Source organism: Juglans regia, chromosome 13, assembly GCF_001411555.2.
Source record: "Juglans regia cultivar Chandler chromosome 13, Walnut 2.0, whole genome shotgun sequence".
In the NCBI taxonomy this organism is placed as follows: domain Eukaryota; kingdom Viridiplantae; phylum Streptophyta; class Magnoliopsida; order Fagales; family Juglandaceae; genus Juglans; species Juglans regia.
Window position 1 is genome coordinate 2,303,557 of NC_049913.1, and position 15,828 is coordinate 2,319,384.

Consider the following 15,828-nt stretch of genomic DNA (forward strand, 5'->3'; position numbering starts at 1 on the left):
TAAAAAAAATTAAATTAAATGCCATGTAGTCTGGTGTGTGGAGGTTTAGGGAACAACAGGGGGTAGTATGGCATAACTCTTTGAGAAAAGACCATCCAACTTCAAAAGTGATGCTCTTTGAAGGCTCTAGAGATGCATGCATTGTATAAGATCTTTAGGGGATTTTTTTTACCCAATCTTGAGTTGGAGAATAGGAGCACGCTAGATACAGTCATGAAGTGCGTAAGCGTCATGCAATCTTTTTGAAAAAAAGTGATATTCATTATTAAAAAATTAATTTTTTTATGTGGATCTCGTATTTATTTATTTATTTTTTCAAAATGATTGTGTAACGTTTACATACTCCACGACTGTAAATATCATTTCTCAAAAAAATATTTGGTGTAATCATCAATCAGCCCGAGTTTCAAATTATGCCCTTTGTCTAAGCAGGTTATAATTCCAGAACTAGAATATGTAGAAGGGTCTATTTCCAGGATTCTTACTAAAAAATCAGGTTAGTTTTCTCCCTTTTTTTTTTCTTGTGTTTTGGTTTTACTTTCCAACATACATTCTATATATACTTGATTTTTTTGATGGATGCTTTTAATTCCTATGAAAAACACACATACACTCAGCTTGTGATATGTTGAGAATAATCCCCTAACTTCTTTTCATCTAGTTTTGTACGTCTGATTTACATATTATAACTGAATTTCAACCAGCAAATAATTGCCAGTGATATTCATGTTGGGAAACATAAAAGAGACTTTAGGGCTTGTTTGGGACTTAGATGAGACACAAAATTCTCTCATCTCATTTTATCTCATCCCTATCATATTCCCAAACATAATTCAAATACAAAATTTTTCAAACTAATCATTACAACTTTTCAAACTAATTATTACAACTTTTTCAAACTTTCAAATAAAAAGTAAAAAACAATTTAAACTTGTTCAAATTCTCAAACAAAAATAATATTATAAAACTATATTCTTACAATATTTTAATTTTATAATATTTTTAATTCAACTTTTTCTCTATCATTTTTTAAAATTTAAAAAATATTCGACTCAAACTATTTTACTACTATTCACAAATTATTTTACTATTATTCATAAAATTCTTCTCTCATTTCTCTCCAAACCAAGCAGAAAACACCTTGATGATATAATTTGCTTGATCATGTGAGGCTGATTATTGCATGTATATACAATGTAAAAGCCTTCCTCTCTCTTACGAGAGCAGAGATAATAAAAATAAATACAATCCCTTTCTTAACTTCTTGTTCGGACTTTCTTACCTAGTTTAAGCTCTCATTAATCCATCTGCACTCTGACGAAGCTGAACTCAAAATTGATAGCACTGCTCCAAATCCCGGCTTTCTGAACTAGCTTCATTGTTCATTGAGCAGGGATTATCAATTTCTGAGTAAGTTTAACTTTCAAGTTCAAGGGCTCGGGTCCTGCTTATATTCTTCCATCTCTCATCTGAACTATCTTGGCATTCTTTGTTGACAATGATGTTGGTAGGCTTATATGGCTCAGCCTCTTCTAGCATCTGAACTACCATTCTCATGGAGGGTCTTAGGCTTGGAAGTCTTGCCGTGCAATGGATTGCGATTCTCAACACCTTTATTGCATCTTCCTTTAGATCCTCAGAGATGGTTGAGTCCAGTAAGTAAAGAAGACTCTCTTTGCTATTCATTTGGCTGTATACCCAACAGACTATGTCCCTGCTCTCTCCAAATTCTTGCTCAATCGGCCTCTTCCCCGTGACCAGCTCCATAAGTACTACCCCAAAGCTATAGACATCACACTTCTCATTTATCTTGTATGCATATGCACATTCTTCACCAACAAAGTAAAAGGAAAATAATCAATTATCAAATGACAAATCAGCAGTGCAATTAATGCTAGAACTACATTGTTTCTGGTAATTTCCAATTCTAGTAGTCGTCATCCTAAGCTGACCAATTAAGTTTGAATCCACTTGCATTTCATGAAACAAAATAAGAATAATGGAAAAGGAACTTACCAGGAGCAATGTATCCGAGTGTCCCAGCAACAACATGGGTCCAATCCCCCCCACCAGGATGCACAATCTTAGCTAAACCAAAATCAGCTATCCTTGGCTTCCAATCCCCATCCAGCAAAATGTTACTTGATTTCACATCGCGGTGTATCACTGGTCTATCATACCCATGGTGCAGATACTCCAATCCCCTAGCAGCCCCTAATGCAATCTCATACCTAACCTTCCATCCTATCTCAATCTTCCTGCAAGCATGCAGCCTATCCCACAAGCTCCCATTCGGTAAGTACTCGTAAACCAACAGATTACTATCCTCACTTGTGATGCTGCAGTAGAGCTTCACCAAGTTCACGTGCCTCAATGAGCTCAATGTGGCCACCTCAGCTTCATACTCTGCTGACCGGAAAATCCTTTTTCTCAGCATAGCTGAGCTGCTCTGGCAATTTTTCTGGTCACCTGGATCGGACATCCAAATGTGCTTTACGGCAAGTTCCTTACCATCAGATAATACTACCTTGTACACATTCCCTGAGCCTCCTTTCCCAATCAGATTTTCCTTTTTTATGGCATCAGTGATTTCATTCTCTACAAAGCCTATTACTCTATACGGCTTCATATCCCAATAATTCGACTTCAACGGACGATCAAGGATATTATTATATCTTAGCTTAACATATAGGAAACATGTTAGCGAAACAAGCAGAATCAAAGCTCCGGCAATAAAACAGGAAATCAGAGTCCGGAGATGATGGCTCGTTGTTCTGGAACCCGATGAACATGGCCTTAAATGCTTGAAATTCGGACTGCATAAGCCTGGATTTCCATCGAAGCTGTCACTGAAGACTTCGATGGACAGAGCCTCAGGTATTTGGCCGATCAACTGGTTGTTTGACAGGTCAAGAAGGCTTAGTTTTGGTGAAGACAAACTGGTAGGAATTTCACCAGAAAGGTTGTTATTGGACAAATTCAAGGAGTTGAGAGTAAGCAAAGATCCAAGACCTGCTGGAATGTTGCCTGAAAGTGAATTTCCAGAGAGGTTTATGTCGGTGAGGGAAACACATGAGCCTAACGAATCTGGTATAGAGCCAGAAAACTTGTTTCCATCTAGATGTAGACTGTTTAGATTCTTCAACCCACCAATTGTTGCTGGGATCTGACCAGAAAATTGATTAGAACTCAGCTGAATTGAGACTAAAGCCGAGGTTTCGGAAATCGCCAAAGGCAATTCACCAGAGAAGCGATTGTTTGAGAGAAATAATTGCGCAAGAGATTTTGCTTTATCAATATTGGATGCCACCGGACCTTCGAAACTGTTCATAGAAACATCAAGTATGGATAAGTTGGGCAAGCCCCATATCCCTGCCGGAACAACACCCGAAAGAGAATTGTTTGCCACCCGTATTCGAATCAAAGACGAGCAATTCGCATAGTTTTCTGGGATTCCACCGGTGAAACTGTTCTGTAACACAAGCAGTTTAATCATTTTACCATTCTGGCACATGTTAGGCGGTATAGGACCGCTCAAGAAATTCTCCGAAACATCAATGTAATAGAAGTCTGACCACGAGCCGAGCTTTTGAGGAAGAGAACCGGTAAACTTGTTACTGTAGAGCGACAACTTCACGAGTTTCTTGAACTCCCCAAGCTCTTTTGGAACCTCCCCTGTGAACTGGTTCTCAAAGAGTTGTAAAGCAGAAAGCCCTGTCAAGAATCTCACCTCCGAAATATTGCCTTGGAGGTTGTTATGACCCACATCAAAATTTACAAGACTCGTAAGATTTCCTAATCCAACCGGCAGTTTTCCGGTCAATAAGTTATAGTAAAGTTCAAGTTGCCAAAGATTCTTGAGCTTTAGAATATCCGTCGGGATTTCGCCGGACAATTGGTTCCAGGAAAGCTCAATATTTATGAGTTGAGTAAGGTTTCCTAGGCCCTTCGGAATTAGTCCTTCGAGGCTGCAGTTTGAGAGGTAAAGCCAGTACAATTTCTCAAGCTTCAAGACTTCCACAGGAAAGGGACTTGGTTCAAAGATATTGTCACCCAGGCTTAAGAAAGCGAGACTCGTAAGATTTTCCAGTGATCTCCATGGAAATGGCCCAGAAAACCCGTTTTTGGTTAAATTCAAGAAATTCAATAAGCCTAAAGAAGACAAGTCAGGAACTTGTCCAGAAAATGAATTGTAACCCAAGTCCAAATGTTGCAAACTAGTGCAATTTTTCAAGTCATGAGTGATGGTACCGTACAAGAAATTGGACCCGAGAGAGAGTTTCTCTAACGACTGAAGCGAGCATATTGAATCAAATGGAAGATTCCCATGTAAATTTTGTCGGGAGAGATTGATTTCCGTGACAAGCCCATCGGAGTTGCATAGAATTCCAGTGAAGTTGCAAGCGGAGTTACCTTGTGTCCAGGAACTGAAAACATTGGTATTTGACTTTTGGAGAGCAGACTTGAATTCGAGAAGTGGCTGAAGCTCATCTGATTTGGAGAAAGATATCAGGCTCAAAAACATTAGAAATACGAGCACTACTGGAGGCGGCCGCTGCTGCAAACATTGGTTGGCCGACATGCCGGTGAAGTGTGAGGGTGGTGGAGGTGGTTTTTTGTTCTTGTTCTGGTTCTAGTCTTGGTTTTGGTCAGTGTAGCAGCAAGTGGTATAGGGAAACGTAGGACTTGGGAGTCGGAGAGTTGATTAGCATAGCATGATAATTGGTGCCTAAAGCTGGAAGTTCTAAACTTCTACGCGTGAACAAGAGCAGGGAGATGAGAACTCTGGTACGCAAAGTTTCGTAGCCCACTTTTTTTATATGTATAGTAGTATTTTTCTGTGAATCTTCAATCTAGCCTAACATCTTTGACTTCTTCAACTGTCTTGTCTGTCTGCCTTGTGAAGGAAAGTAAACGAGGTTGAGTAAAGCATGGAAGACCAAAGCCACAAAGTTTGACCGACTTCTCCGTGGCCGCCACGTGTAACAAACCCTGGTGATTACGTGGTAGTAAAAAATACTTTCCTCCTACCACCTACTACTCTCTTTATTTTCTTTAATTTTATTATTTTTATTTTTATTTAATAATTAAAAAAATAACTATTAATAAAATAGTATATTTTTTTAATTTTTTTAATGATTAAGCATATTAAAACAATATTTAAAAAAAATAAAAATTTCAAATAAACAGGTGATAAAAATTAATAAATCTATCTTTATCCTTCTCGGTGTGTATGTTTTTCAACGTGTAAAATACTAAAATTGGGCGATTGGTTATGTAGTCAACCTTGGACCAGCTTGATCAGACTCCGGCACCCAGGTGTGTGATAGCATAACAGAGAAATTCAGGAAAAGAGGAAGAACGAGACTTCCAATGAAAGTCATAGATCCACCACATATCAATCGGCATTGCCTTTGCTTGGATGCTAATCAGAGACAGATGGGTGCATGCTTGACCAAGCAAATTGCTACTATATTCATATATCTCAAGCAAATGAGCCATGCATGGGAAGTGGGAAATCTCGAAGTGAAAAAGAAATGAGAACATCACTATCATTAGATATTTCCGGGAAGGCAAATGTGATTATGACGTTCTGGGGTTGGGTGGTAGGCAAACGGGAATAGAAACATAAAAGGGATTGATTAGGTTCTTGATATTGGAATCTCCATTCTCCACCTTGTGAATGACTGATGCCACCTACTTTCATAAAAGGGTTGTCGATGCCAAATAAATCTATATTTATATGATTTAATTCTAAAATAAAAAATAATTTTTATCATGTACACATGATAGTAATGCTACTCATCATTTCATAATGTGACATTAAATGATAGATTCATAAATGAGATAGAATAAATATCACATTATGAGATGATAAGAGGATGATAAAAAAATAGATGATGAATAGATTTTTTCAAACTTCTAAAAGTTCTACCCCATCACACCTCTCTTGAGAGCACGGCCCCATGACCTAGTAAGTCGAGTCGACAAGTGGCATATTTCATGCACAATAATTCGATATGTATTTCGCATTTCGTTTTCCAGGACTAAAGTGAATTTTCTGATCTAACAAAAAGATAGTACAAGTCATAGTCAAATTCTGGTAACTTGGGAGTTCCTAGTCCTTACCAGCCCAGGGAACTATGTCGATGCAGTGCACTTCGTCTAAACATCCAGCCTAGAGTCAAAGCTGGACCTAATTTGTGGGCCAATGGCCCAACTGTCCGAGAGTGAAATCCCCGACTCCGAGAGAGGAGAGGTAAAAAAGCATGTGGGTGTCGCGACTAGCGCGAATTGGAAATCCAAGGTCAATTAAATACGCATTATCCTTGAACACCATCTTCAGCATGTGGAAGTGACCTAGGAGTGCGGTAGAGTGGTCGGAGATAGAGGTGGAGACGTAAGATGTGGCAGAGGATGTCGGGAAGCCATTGTACAGTGTGTGCATTTATTAGTAAGACAACGAATAAGGTGGGTGGGAAGGGGAAGGGGAAGGGGAAGTGGATTGCTCAACATAACGTTGGAAGTAAATTTAGAAGGGTCTCTCACGGTCTCACCCCCTTCATAGATCAAATTAAAAAAACTTTCATATTGCAACAATTTTTACAGTTTTGACTTCTCGTCTATTCTACCTCATCACGTTATATAAATATATATATATATATATTAAAAAAAAAAATCAAGGCTTTCATCTTTACACTTCCTTCCGGTAACACAAACAAAATTAAACCCCCACCTTAAATTTACAAGGTGAAAGGGTCGGGAGGAGGATGAACTATAGGGGTCTTTGACATCGTCACATTCCCCACAACCAGATTTGGTGCCATAGTGTCCTCCACAAGTACAGGGTTAACTTGTGTGATTTTCTCCGGTACAACCTTCTCACCATCCACCTTTGCCAGAACCTCAAAATGCATTTTCACTCTCTCCGGCTTCGTCCTCCATGCAGGGAAATCCACCAAATCAAACCCATCTCCTTCTTTCAACTTCTTCTCAACCCCAAAACCTATCTTTAGAAACGTCTGAGCTGACACGTCTGCCTTCAACAGCCTGAAGGAACCTTTCTTGTGGGCCTTGGGACCCAGCACAGAAGAGAGCAATGCCTCAAAACCAAGCAAGTTTGAGTTTGAGCCATTGACAGAAGCAAGAGGCCACATAGTCGTAAAATGACTTGGAGTGAGAAGGGTGGCTTCTTCTTCAAGATCAATAGTGGAAAGGGCCTTTGACGGTGAGGATAACTCCACAAGCCCTGGCGCAAGGCGCTTGAGCTTGAGCCTGTTAGTGGAAGAGGACGAAGATGAGGCAGGGCTTGTAAGTGAGGTAGGACCAACAATGCGAAGGGAAAGGAGCGGAGCACCTTGAGCACGAGAAGCATGGCGGAGCCGTTCCGCCAAGGTTAGAAGACCAGAGGCAAATCCATTTTGGGTTCGGTTTAATGGGAGTGGGAGATCAAGTGGGTGACGTAGGCTTACTGACCTAGCACCCTTGACAGTAACAACTGCACCATCCGCTAAAACAACTTTCTTCAAGACACCGGCATCCACATCATGCTGCAGAAATAAATCAACAAGAAGATCAATGGTGCATTTCCAAAAATTGTGTCCTGTGTAATAGGGCTATGCCTATTTCTCTCATCAATCAAGTTCTTACTTTCCGATCAAAATACAACATTTCCAAAGATTGTGTCAGATGACTTCTTACAGATCCTAAAATGAACTCAGATATTTTTCATGAATACGCAAGTATGTTTTCCTTTTTATCCTTTATTTATCATTCAATGTCATCTGAAAAGTAGGATATTACATTTTCCATCTTAGATATAAGATATTACAGTCCCCTAGATATTACATCCATAAGATCCCAGTTCCCAATAATATATATGACGCACACTGCAGCAAAGCCATAAATAATGAAGAGAATATGAACCAAAATGAATTTCCATTATTTGACAGAGGAATTTTAAAGGCTATTCATGCAATGGAAATTTATTTTCTCACATGCAGGATTGAATAAAAGTTCAGAAGTCCATTCAGACCCTTAAAAATCAGAGATGCACATTTGATATATGGCCGACAGGTACGAATTTATAAACACCATAGAACACCAGTTGTTTCACATCCCTTCTATACCAACTTGCAGGAATCAAAATGTGTTGAAACTTCGGTCAAGCATTTGATCTACATTCTTTCCCTATTCAAAACTCCAAAAATGACTAGAGATGTTCTCGCAAACCCCATTCATCCATATTGTGCTCCATGATTCATTGGAATATCTCAAGGCTGAACAGAAATTGCAAAAATATAACACTACTTTTTTTTTTTAATAGGTATGCAATAATATAGCACAACTTCCCATAATAAAACTAAAACTCTCGAATTTATTGAAGTCCAACCAACATACTCTAGCCTATGCCCCAAATGACAGATCAATTTTTTTTTTTTTTTGATCGGTAAACAAAATTTTATTGATCTTATGACAGATCATACCGCAAAAACAATACAAATCGACATAAAAATGCAAATAGAAAAACTAACTCACCGGCAGCGAGAGGCGCATATCTTTGGCGTCCTGAATCCAGAGCTCCATGGGTCCAGCCAATTGAAACGGAGCGAGAACCGGCAACCCGGGATCCGATTTCCCCCTCTCAACCAGCCCGTTCTGGTCGGCAACAGGTCGGCCCGGCTCCTCCACCCGGAAGATCGGCAAATCCACGTACTCCCAGCGGTTCACATCCTCCAAAAGCTTGAAGGGGAGGACCTTATTGTCGACCTCCACGTCGAATTCGTACGCCACCGAATGCCCCACCTGGGCATCCCTCAGATCGAACCCGGAAACCTTAAAATCATCCGCTTGAAACCCTAGTCCCTTAACGATCGCTTCCTTCAAGTCCTACAAGGATTTGGAATAAACAAACAAATGAATATAATTCTTTTTTTTTTTTAAAAACAACTCATTTCTGTAGGGGGGTGTTTCACTTACAGCGATTGCTTTAGGGTAGGGAACATTGAAATCCGGCGAGGCATGCAGAGCCGAGGACGACGAAATTGGGATGGTAAGTGGGATGGTAAGGAGGAAGAAGAGGACTGATAGGAAAGCGAGGGATTTAGAGCCCATCGGAGAGATCGATCGGATTGAGATTCTCGAAGACACCGGAGGCTTTTTCCAGTTGCGAATTATAGCATAGCATGTATATGGTTTTACGTTTAGGAAAAGTTTTGACAATAAATAAATAAATAAAATTAAGAAGGGCAATAACGGGAGGCCAGTGATGGTTCTGGAAGAAGGGTGGAGGTTTGGGGTGGTGACGTGGTCCAATGGGAAGGGAGGAAGTGATGCGAGAGAGGAACGTGATTGGTCGGGATTTGTTGGTCGGGATTTGTTGGCGGGAGGAAGTTATTTTTGTGATGTGCGATGAAGATCGGTTAGATGACGTGGTAGTTAACGAACTAGCCATAGGAGGCCGGTGAGGGAGGACCATTGAGAAAATGTAAAACCACGCCGTTTGATGGGTTAGATTGATTTGTGTACGAAACAAGGCCATAAAAATTTGAAAGGAGGAAAATGGCGTCGCCCGGGTTCGAACCGGAGACCTTCAGTGTGTTAGACTGACGTGATAACCAACTACACCACGACACCGTTTGTGTGATTGTTAAAAGCTATATTTATTTCACGTTATTTAACTAATGCCTCAAGGCCCGTATGGCTGTAGATGGGCCTTAAGGTCACTTCCTCTTAGGCTCGATATCTGATTTTCAGGCTCATAATATGGGCCTCTCCAGTCACTCCTTCTGAGGCTCGATTTCTAACTGTCAGGCCCACATATAAACATTCCTCTCATTCAGAAAATATTTGTTAAAATTACAATAGCATTGCATTGGTGTTAATATTTATTAGCATCGATGATTTATTCCCACTTTCAAAGTATTTTCTTTTATAGAAATATCATTATCTTCATGAATTTGATCATCTATAACACACTAATTGATGTGATATATTTTTAAAATAACTTCTATAAAAAAAACTAATTAAAATGCATAATATCAATTAGTGTTAACTTCTTAGCTCTAAACATACTATAAATTTGTCCAAACATTTTGGCAGATTTCTATTCCCTATCCTATTTTTTATTTTTTCCCTCTAATCTAACATTGAAGGGGAACAAGTGTGCAAAATAATAGACATTGAATTATAGAAATGATATAGTCACAAGCTATGTAACGTATCATATCAAACCATGTCAGTTTGTGAATTTACTTTTGATGGGATCTCTTGTAGCATTTTTCATTTTTATTCCTTTCGGATGTTCAAGTTTCATGCCTTTTCAACAATTTTATACTTTACAATAAAATAATTTTATAATATGACGAATCACATCAAACCACGTCAATTTGTATGATTATTTTTATGTAATCTCTTTGTGATTAGAGCATTTCCCATATAATATATGTGTGTATATTTATGACATCCTGTTTGAAAGACCAAGCGAACAGTTCTCCCAAGTAGAGCCATGAAAATCAACACGCTTCCAGCTTTCCCCCACTGAGTTTGCCGGTGATTTGTCATGCAATCATACAGAAAAATTAAATTATTTGAAAACCAGCTAAGGAAAGCTTGATGATCATTAAGGTCCACAATTAATATTCCTCAACGGAACAGAACACATGACCAATTATGTCCAGTACTCCAAGAAAACTGGAAATTAAGGTTGATAGTACTAAATTAATGAAGATTCTTGATTTGAAAACCCATTTTAGTTGCTTCCTGAATCAGTAATGAATACTATACCATCGAGTCTAGCTATCCAATAAAGTCAAAAGAATAGGTGCATAATTATATATATTGGGTCGTAGAATTCAAAGCTAAAAGGCCACGTAGAAAAGAGTGAGACAGGCTTTCGATTTTCAAATCTTTGAAAACGATCGATGGCACTGCTCATAACCCTAAAATCAATGGAGTTTAACAGTGCTACTTGACCTGGAACTCGTATAAGTTCGGCATGCAGCAGTACTGTCTAACGTCTAAGCTTCAAGGTCAAGGTCGAATATCGCATCTAACTTCAATTTGAATGAGTAGAATATAACAAAACAGAGAGGCTTCAAGGTACAGTCAATGCTAACATGGGAATGTTTATCTTTTCCTTCTTCTTAGTTGTAAGCAGTATATATATCCAGTAGTGGCATCATGTTCTGCTTGATCCTCTTGTCTTCTGCATGCTTGTTTCCAACCAAACAGGGTCCCATATTCATTGGGATCTTGCCAATTCCATTGAAAAATATTAAAAGCTGATAATGTTCAATAAGTTTCAAATAATCGACATGCATATTTTCTTCTTGGAATTATAATCCTATTGACACCACTTGGAAAGGTATACGTTTTTTTAAAAAAAAAAACTTCTGTAATCAATCTATATGACAGTACGGCTCTAATATTTTTCTATGTATTCAGAGAATCCAAAAATAGAGAAATGATAGTTGCAATCGTAAGTACGCAAACGCCGTGCAATCACTTTGAAAAAAATGAATAAATATGAGACCCACATAAAAAAAATAATTTTTTAATAGTAGATCCCACTATTATTTTCAGAGGAATCTCAGTGTTCTCCAATTAAGGAAAACATAATTCTATTTAGTTAGAGAGGGAGAGAGAGAGAGAGAGAGAGAGAGAGTCATAGCTAGATCATAATCTTGTGTGGGGACTGAGACAACACAAAATGGTTTGTTGATGCAAGCAACAGTCATTCCCGTTTTGATACCCTTATCATATTCCATATTTTCAGGACTGTCAATCCTTTCCAAGTCATTATCAGACACCAACTCAGTTTCGTTTCTCTCAACATGGTGATAACCTTAGTTCTCAACCTAATGGCATGAATGATTCACCGGATCCTTGGCCTACTAGGTACGTATATGTGCAACTGTTATATCTGTGATTACTAGAATATCATTTCATTTGTTTTGTTGCCCAAGTAGCTTAGTCATCACGACAACCATATTATAAAAAAGAAGACAGAAACTGAAAATAATTGCAGAGAGATTTTAGTACAAAGGCATCTTCTAGCACACAGGACAAGAGATGTCAATTATATACATATAACCTTGAAGTTCTACTTTAAATTTTAGGTGCCCCTTGTGACCTTATAGGCTGAATTATGTCCAAACGCCAGTGGTTGGGAGAAAAGTTTGTTGTGTTTCCTGTATTTTCATTACTTTTCCACAGAGATGATGACCTTGGTGTGATTGATACCAAATTAATTGCTTTCATTCTCAATATACTCCAAAAGTTGTCAAAATGAGAAGATGTTCTATCCTCAGTATGTCATGCTTTTGTCCCTCTCAATTATGAATTAATGGATTTTCTCCTAGTTATTTCGTTTATTTTACCAAGACACAATTTGTCACACAGTGACGCAGGTCGTGAACCATCATCGGCACCAAGTACCACGACAACACTTGCAAACCAGAAAGGAATATCTGAAACATTTGCAATGAGCACTGAGATTTTGAAGCTCAGTAAAGCTTTGCAACAATTTGAAGAGGATCAGGAGGAAGAAGTAGAGCAGAAGGCAGTTGTGTGTGATTTATAGTTCTGTCAGATTCAACAGTTAAAAACTAACTTGAACTTACCAGCTGAAATGCCTATCACTTCAAGAATTTAGCATTAAGATCTTAAGACCTGTTGTCTTCAAGTACATGTTTATTCCACAATGGCCATTACATAATATTTCGAGTTTGTGCTTGACATTCTTGCACATATGAATAATTCACGGAAGATGAATAAAAAGTCACAATTATTGCATTATATCAACTCAACTGTTACAATCCAATGACATTACAGCATTAAAGGGAGAAAAGAGGTCCAAGAAGAATTTTCTTTCAAGGTGCCTCTAAAACATGACAAAGCAACAACTACTGAAACAGAGGCCTGCTGGTCTACACTAAAAAACCATTTTCCCTCTTCAACCACTTCAGGAGAGAAGGGGACACAACACAGGTTCAGTTGACATTCTTTCAACATCACACACAAAAAATGCCCAGACAAGCTGTCATGTCACTCTTTTGAAACAGGTGGGTCATTAACATGGTCAAGAATTTAACCATGCAAAAATTAACATAAAAAAAACCCACCCAATAAATGGACCTCACAGCAAATAAGCTTAAAAATAGATGGTCTAAGATGGTACACCATTACAGGCCCTGTAAGCAGAAATTAAGTAAAAAGATAAGACAAGGACCGATTGTATATTTGAGGATTATTCCTAGTCTTCTGAAGCTTCTAGCAGCAGCAAAGAAACTATGAAAGTGTTTATTCCACATCTTAGCTGAAATTGCAACTTGGTTTCACAGGATAAGTTCAAAAGCTGAGCGCAGATTCGTCACAAGATCCTTTACTGTCATGGAGAATCCCTCATCCATCTGCACAATGTTAAGAGGACATTCATGTGGGCGAACTTTTTAGAAGGAAAACTTCTGGTTGCGTGTCGTGTGTGTGTGTGTGTGTGTTTGAGGCTTCATTTGGTGCAAATATTTTCATTTTAGAGACCTATGAACAACAACAATCTTTTCATTGCAACTCCAAAAGTAGGACTTAGGCCAGGAGCACGAAAAAGTATTGAATTTCCACTCTAAGAAGCTACTATACTTTTAAAGATTCGGTCCATGGAAGAATTTAAGAAATAACCTGAGCAATAATAGTGATATCGAGAGCAGAACTCCCAAATGTCATGACACTACTATTAATGACTGTTAGGTGGAGCTTTTCAATTTCAGTGATCGATTTCTCTAGCACTCCTTTCCTTTTCTCGCAGTGAATTCTTATGAGGACATTTTTGTCACAGAACCTTGCTTCAATTTCTGGTAGATGCTCATCGAGCGGTTCGCTGGAGAAGCCTGAGTTGGAGTTGTCACCATCAACGAAGAGTTGTGACTTCTTTACAAAGACCACTGATTCTATGTTTTTCTTCGTAGTTTGTTCCTCAAGCGTCTTCACTCGCTCTTGCAGTTGTTTCAGGTATTTAATAGCATCACCAAGAACAGAAGCCTTGTCCATCTGTCAACAGCATGAAAATTTGAGTTGGCATTGAGAGTTCTTTAGCAGAAACACTCATGTTAGAATTATGTATTACTAATCTCTTGCCTTTTTCAGATGATTTTGATTGAACAATTACAACCGAAAATGACAGAGAAGGAAAACAAGATATATTTTATACAGAGGCGGTTTAACAAGGCTGGCAGATAATTTAGATAAGATACCAAGAGGATGTAGTCAAAGAGATGGTATAGTCCAATTTCAGCTTAGCAATTATATATATATATATATATATGTATTGTTTGAAAGCTAAGTTTATATTTTCTAATCTCATTTTCTTTTTTGTTCTATCAAATCGGGGATAATAAAAATATAAACAAGAGAACAAAATAATCCAAGAGGCAATATCAAGAAAACATAATTTTTAATGAATCTGATACCTTCTTTAGGCCAGGAACTATAGCAGACAAAGCAATGAACCGCTGGCTGAGCTTCTCTCGCCTTTTCCTTTCTGCTATAATGTGATCTTGTGTTTGAGAAAGTCTGGTGCTTGTGTTAATCCTCTTACCACCCTGGTAGGCCTTAAATACATAATTTTGGTTCCCCAAGGAACCTTGAGAAATTAAAATATCAGAAGGAAGGGTGTTCATGCTCTGGGAACATACTGCCTCCTCTTTAGGCTTTACAATCCCCATTTGATTTGCGTAGTTCGCATTGGCAAATGATAGAACGCTTGGAGTAGGGGGAAGTTGTGGATATGATGCATCTTCAAGTTTGTAAGAGTTCCAGCCGTTGGATTTGAGCTGTTTCATGGGTATGTCAGTACCAGTCTGAGGAGTTGCCATGGCGTTTTTGAGATTGAAGTTTGGATGAGTGAATGAGTGTTGCAAACTCTCTCCAAATGTAGCTGCTAGTGGCAGTAAGCTGAGCTCATCGACAGAGTTCATGTGCCACTGATTGATGAACCTAGGATCCTCCATACCCTGCAAATTTGATATTTTCCTCGTTATCATTTTCTTATTGTCGGAAAATGCTCAAATTGCTCCAGAGTACTTGAATTTCTCATAAAACCATGTCAGAAACCAAAGTAAGTTCCAAATTGTTACAGCAGTCAAAGTATATAGAATACCAACAATATTGTTCAAAACAAAATTTTAGTAACATCCTTATTCATAGAACTCCATTCAGTTGCAGAAGTGCTTCTAGATTTCATGGATAATCATGATTGCAGAAGCACATTACCCCTTACCAGTTCAGATGACCCTCCTATGGAAGAAATCTCCATTAGAAGAACTCCTTTATTGATCAAAAGAGCTCAAGGGAGAATCCTGCATGAGAAGTCAACATTTAAAGCTGATTAGTTGGGTTTTCAATTCTAATAATCCCATATCCGAATAACAACAAACAGGCCATCAAAAGTGTTGCTAAGAATGTAGTCTTGGTAATGAGAAAGCTCACCTTTCAGTAATGACCAAAGCTTTCCTTTTTCCTTGTGCCCACTGGAGGATGGAGACTGTCAGCTTCTTCAACATTGGCAGTTCTGGTTCATTATATAGAGGATTATAGTTGCACGTTCTCTATCACGGGTGGTTGTTAATTGGCCATAGACATTCTGATACTCATTGTTTATTGCAATTATGCATAGGAAAATCACTTATTATATCCAAGCGGGTCACTTCAAGCTGACAAATTGGTACTCATCATAACCCATAAGCAAATCACTTTTGTTGTTTTGTGGACTTTTAGGAGGAAGCTTCACCAACTAGCCGCTGAAATTTCATTCAATCCTTTGCTAATCTACAC

The 15,828-nt window shown here is 38.4% G+C and overlaps 3 protein-coding genes and 1 non-coding gene across 4 annotated transcripts; all 4 read right to left on the reverse strand.

The window, feature by feature from the left end:
• Positions 1-1,090: 1,090 nt before the first annotated feature.
• LOC109008705 (receptor-like protein kinase 7) lies at positions 1,091-4,864 on the reverse strand. Its single transcript, XM_018988904.2, has 2 exons — positions 2,017-4,864; positions 1,091-1,829 (listed from the first exon to the last, which is right to left on the reverse strand). Exons 1-2 carry the CDS (start codon positions 4,580-4,582, stop codon positions 1,417-1,419), a joined length of 2,979 nt encoding a protein of 992 aa, XP_018844449.2. The 5' UTR covers positions 4,583-4,864; the 3' UTR covers positions 1,091-1,416.
• Positions 4,865-6,565: 1,701 nt separating this feature from the next.
• LOC109022253 lies at positions 6,566-9,220 on the reverse strand. The gene is made up of 3 exons (XM_035684508.1): positions 8,980-9,220; positions 8,539-8,889; positions 6,566-7,550 (listed from the first exon to the last, which is right to left on the reverse strand). Exons 1-3 carry the CDS (start codon positions 9,112-9,114, stop codon positions 6,744-6,746), a joined length of 1,293 nt encoding a protein of 430 aa, XP_035540401.1. The 5' UTR covers positions 9,115-9,220; the 3' UTR covers positions 6,566-6,743.
• Positions 9,221-9,562: 342 nt separating this feature from the next.
• TRNAV-AAC lies at positions 9,563-9,636 on the reverse strand. The gene has a single exon. It is a non-coding gene; the product is annotated as a tRNA-Val (tRNA).
• Positions 9,637-12,770: 3,134 nt separating this feature from the next.
• Positions 12,771-15,569, reverse strand: LOC109008706 (transcription factor bHLH25-like). Its single transcript, XM_018988905.2, has 5 exons — positions 15,484-15,569; positions 15,275-15,353; positions 14,466-15,008; positions 13,678-14,046; positions 12,771-13,412 (listed from the first exon to the last, which is right to left on the reverse strand). The coding sequence occupies exons 2-5, from the start codon at positions 15,308-15,310 to the stop codon at positions 13,338-13,340; spliced, it is 1,023 nt and encodes a 340-aa protein (XP_018844450.1). The 5' UTR covers positions 15,311-15,353; positions 15,484-15,569; the 3' UTR covers positions 12,771-13,337.
• Between the last annotated feature and the right edge of the window lie 259 nt (positions 15,570-15,828).

What these genes read in the sequence shown, in the direction of transcription:
- LOC109008705 (XM_018988904.2), bottom strand. Translation starts at nt 4,582, where the DNA reads ATGTCGGCCAACCAATGTTTGCAGCAGCGGCCGCCTCCAGTAGTGCTC. An exon ending in ACTCGGATACATTGCTCCTG is followed by an intron (nt 1,830 to 2,016) that starts GTAAGTTCCTTT and finishes TTGTTGGTGAAG; the next exon opens with AATGTGCATATGCATACAAG.
- LOC109022253 (XM_035684508.1), bottom strand. Translation starts at nt 9,114, where the DNA reads ATGGGCTCTAAATCCCTCGCTTTCCTATCAGTCCTCTTCTTCCTCCTT. An exon ending in CCTACCCTAAAGCAATCGCT is followed by an intron (nt 8,890 to 8,979) that starts GTAAGTGAAACA and finishes AAATCCTTGTAG; the next exon opens with GACTTGAAGGAAGCGATCGT. An exon ending in ATATGCGCCTCTCGCTGCCG is followed by an intron (nt 7,551 to 8,538) that starts GTGAGTTAGTTT and finishes TTATTTCTGCAG; the next exon opens with CATGATGTGGATGCCGGTGT.
- LOC109008706 (XM_018988905.2), bottom strand. Translation starts at nt 15,310, where the DNA reads ATGGAGATTTCTTCCATAGGAGGGTCATCTGAACTG. An exon ending in TAGGAGGGTCATCTGAACTG is followed by an intron (nt 15,009 to 15,274) that starts GTAAGGGGTAAT and finishes TCAAATTTGCAG; the next exon opens with GGTATGGAGGATCCTAGGTT. An exon ending in ATATCACTATTATTGCTCAG is followed by an intron (nt 13,413 to 13,677) that starts GTTATTTCTTAA and finishes AACATTGTGCAG; the next exon opens with ATGGATGAGGGATTCTCCAT.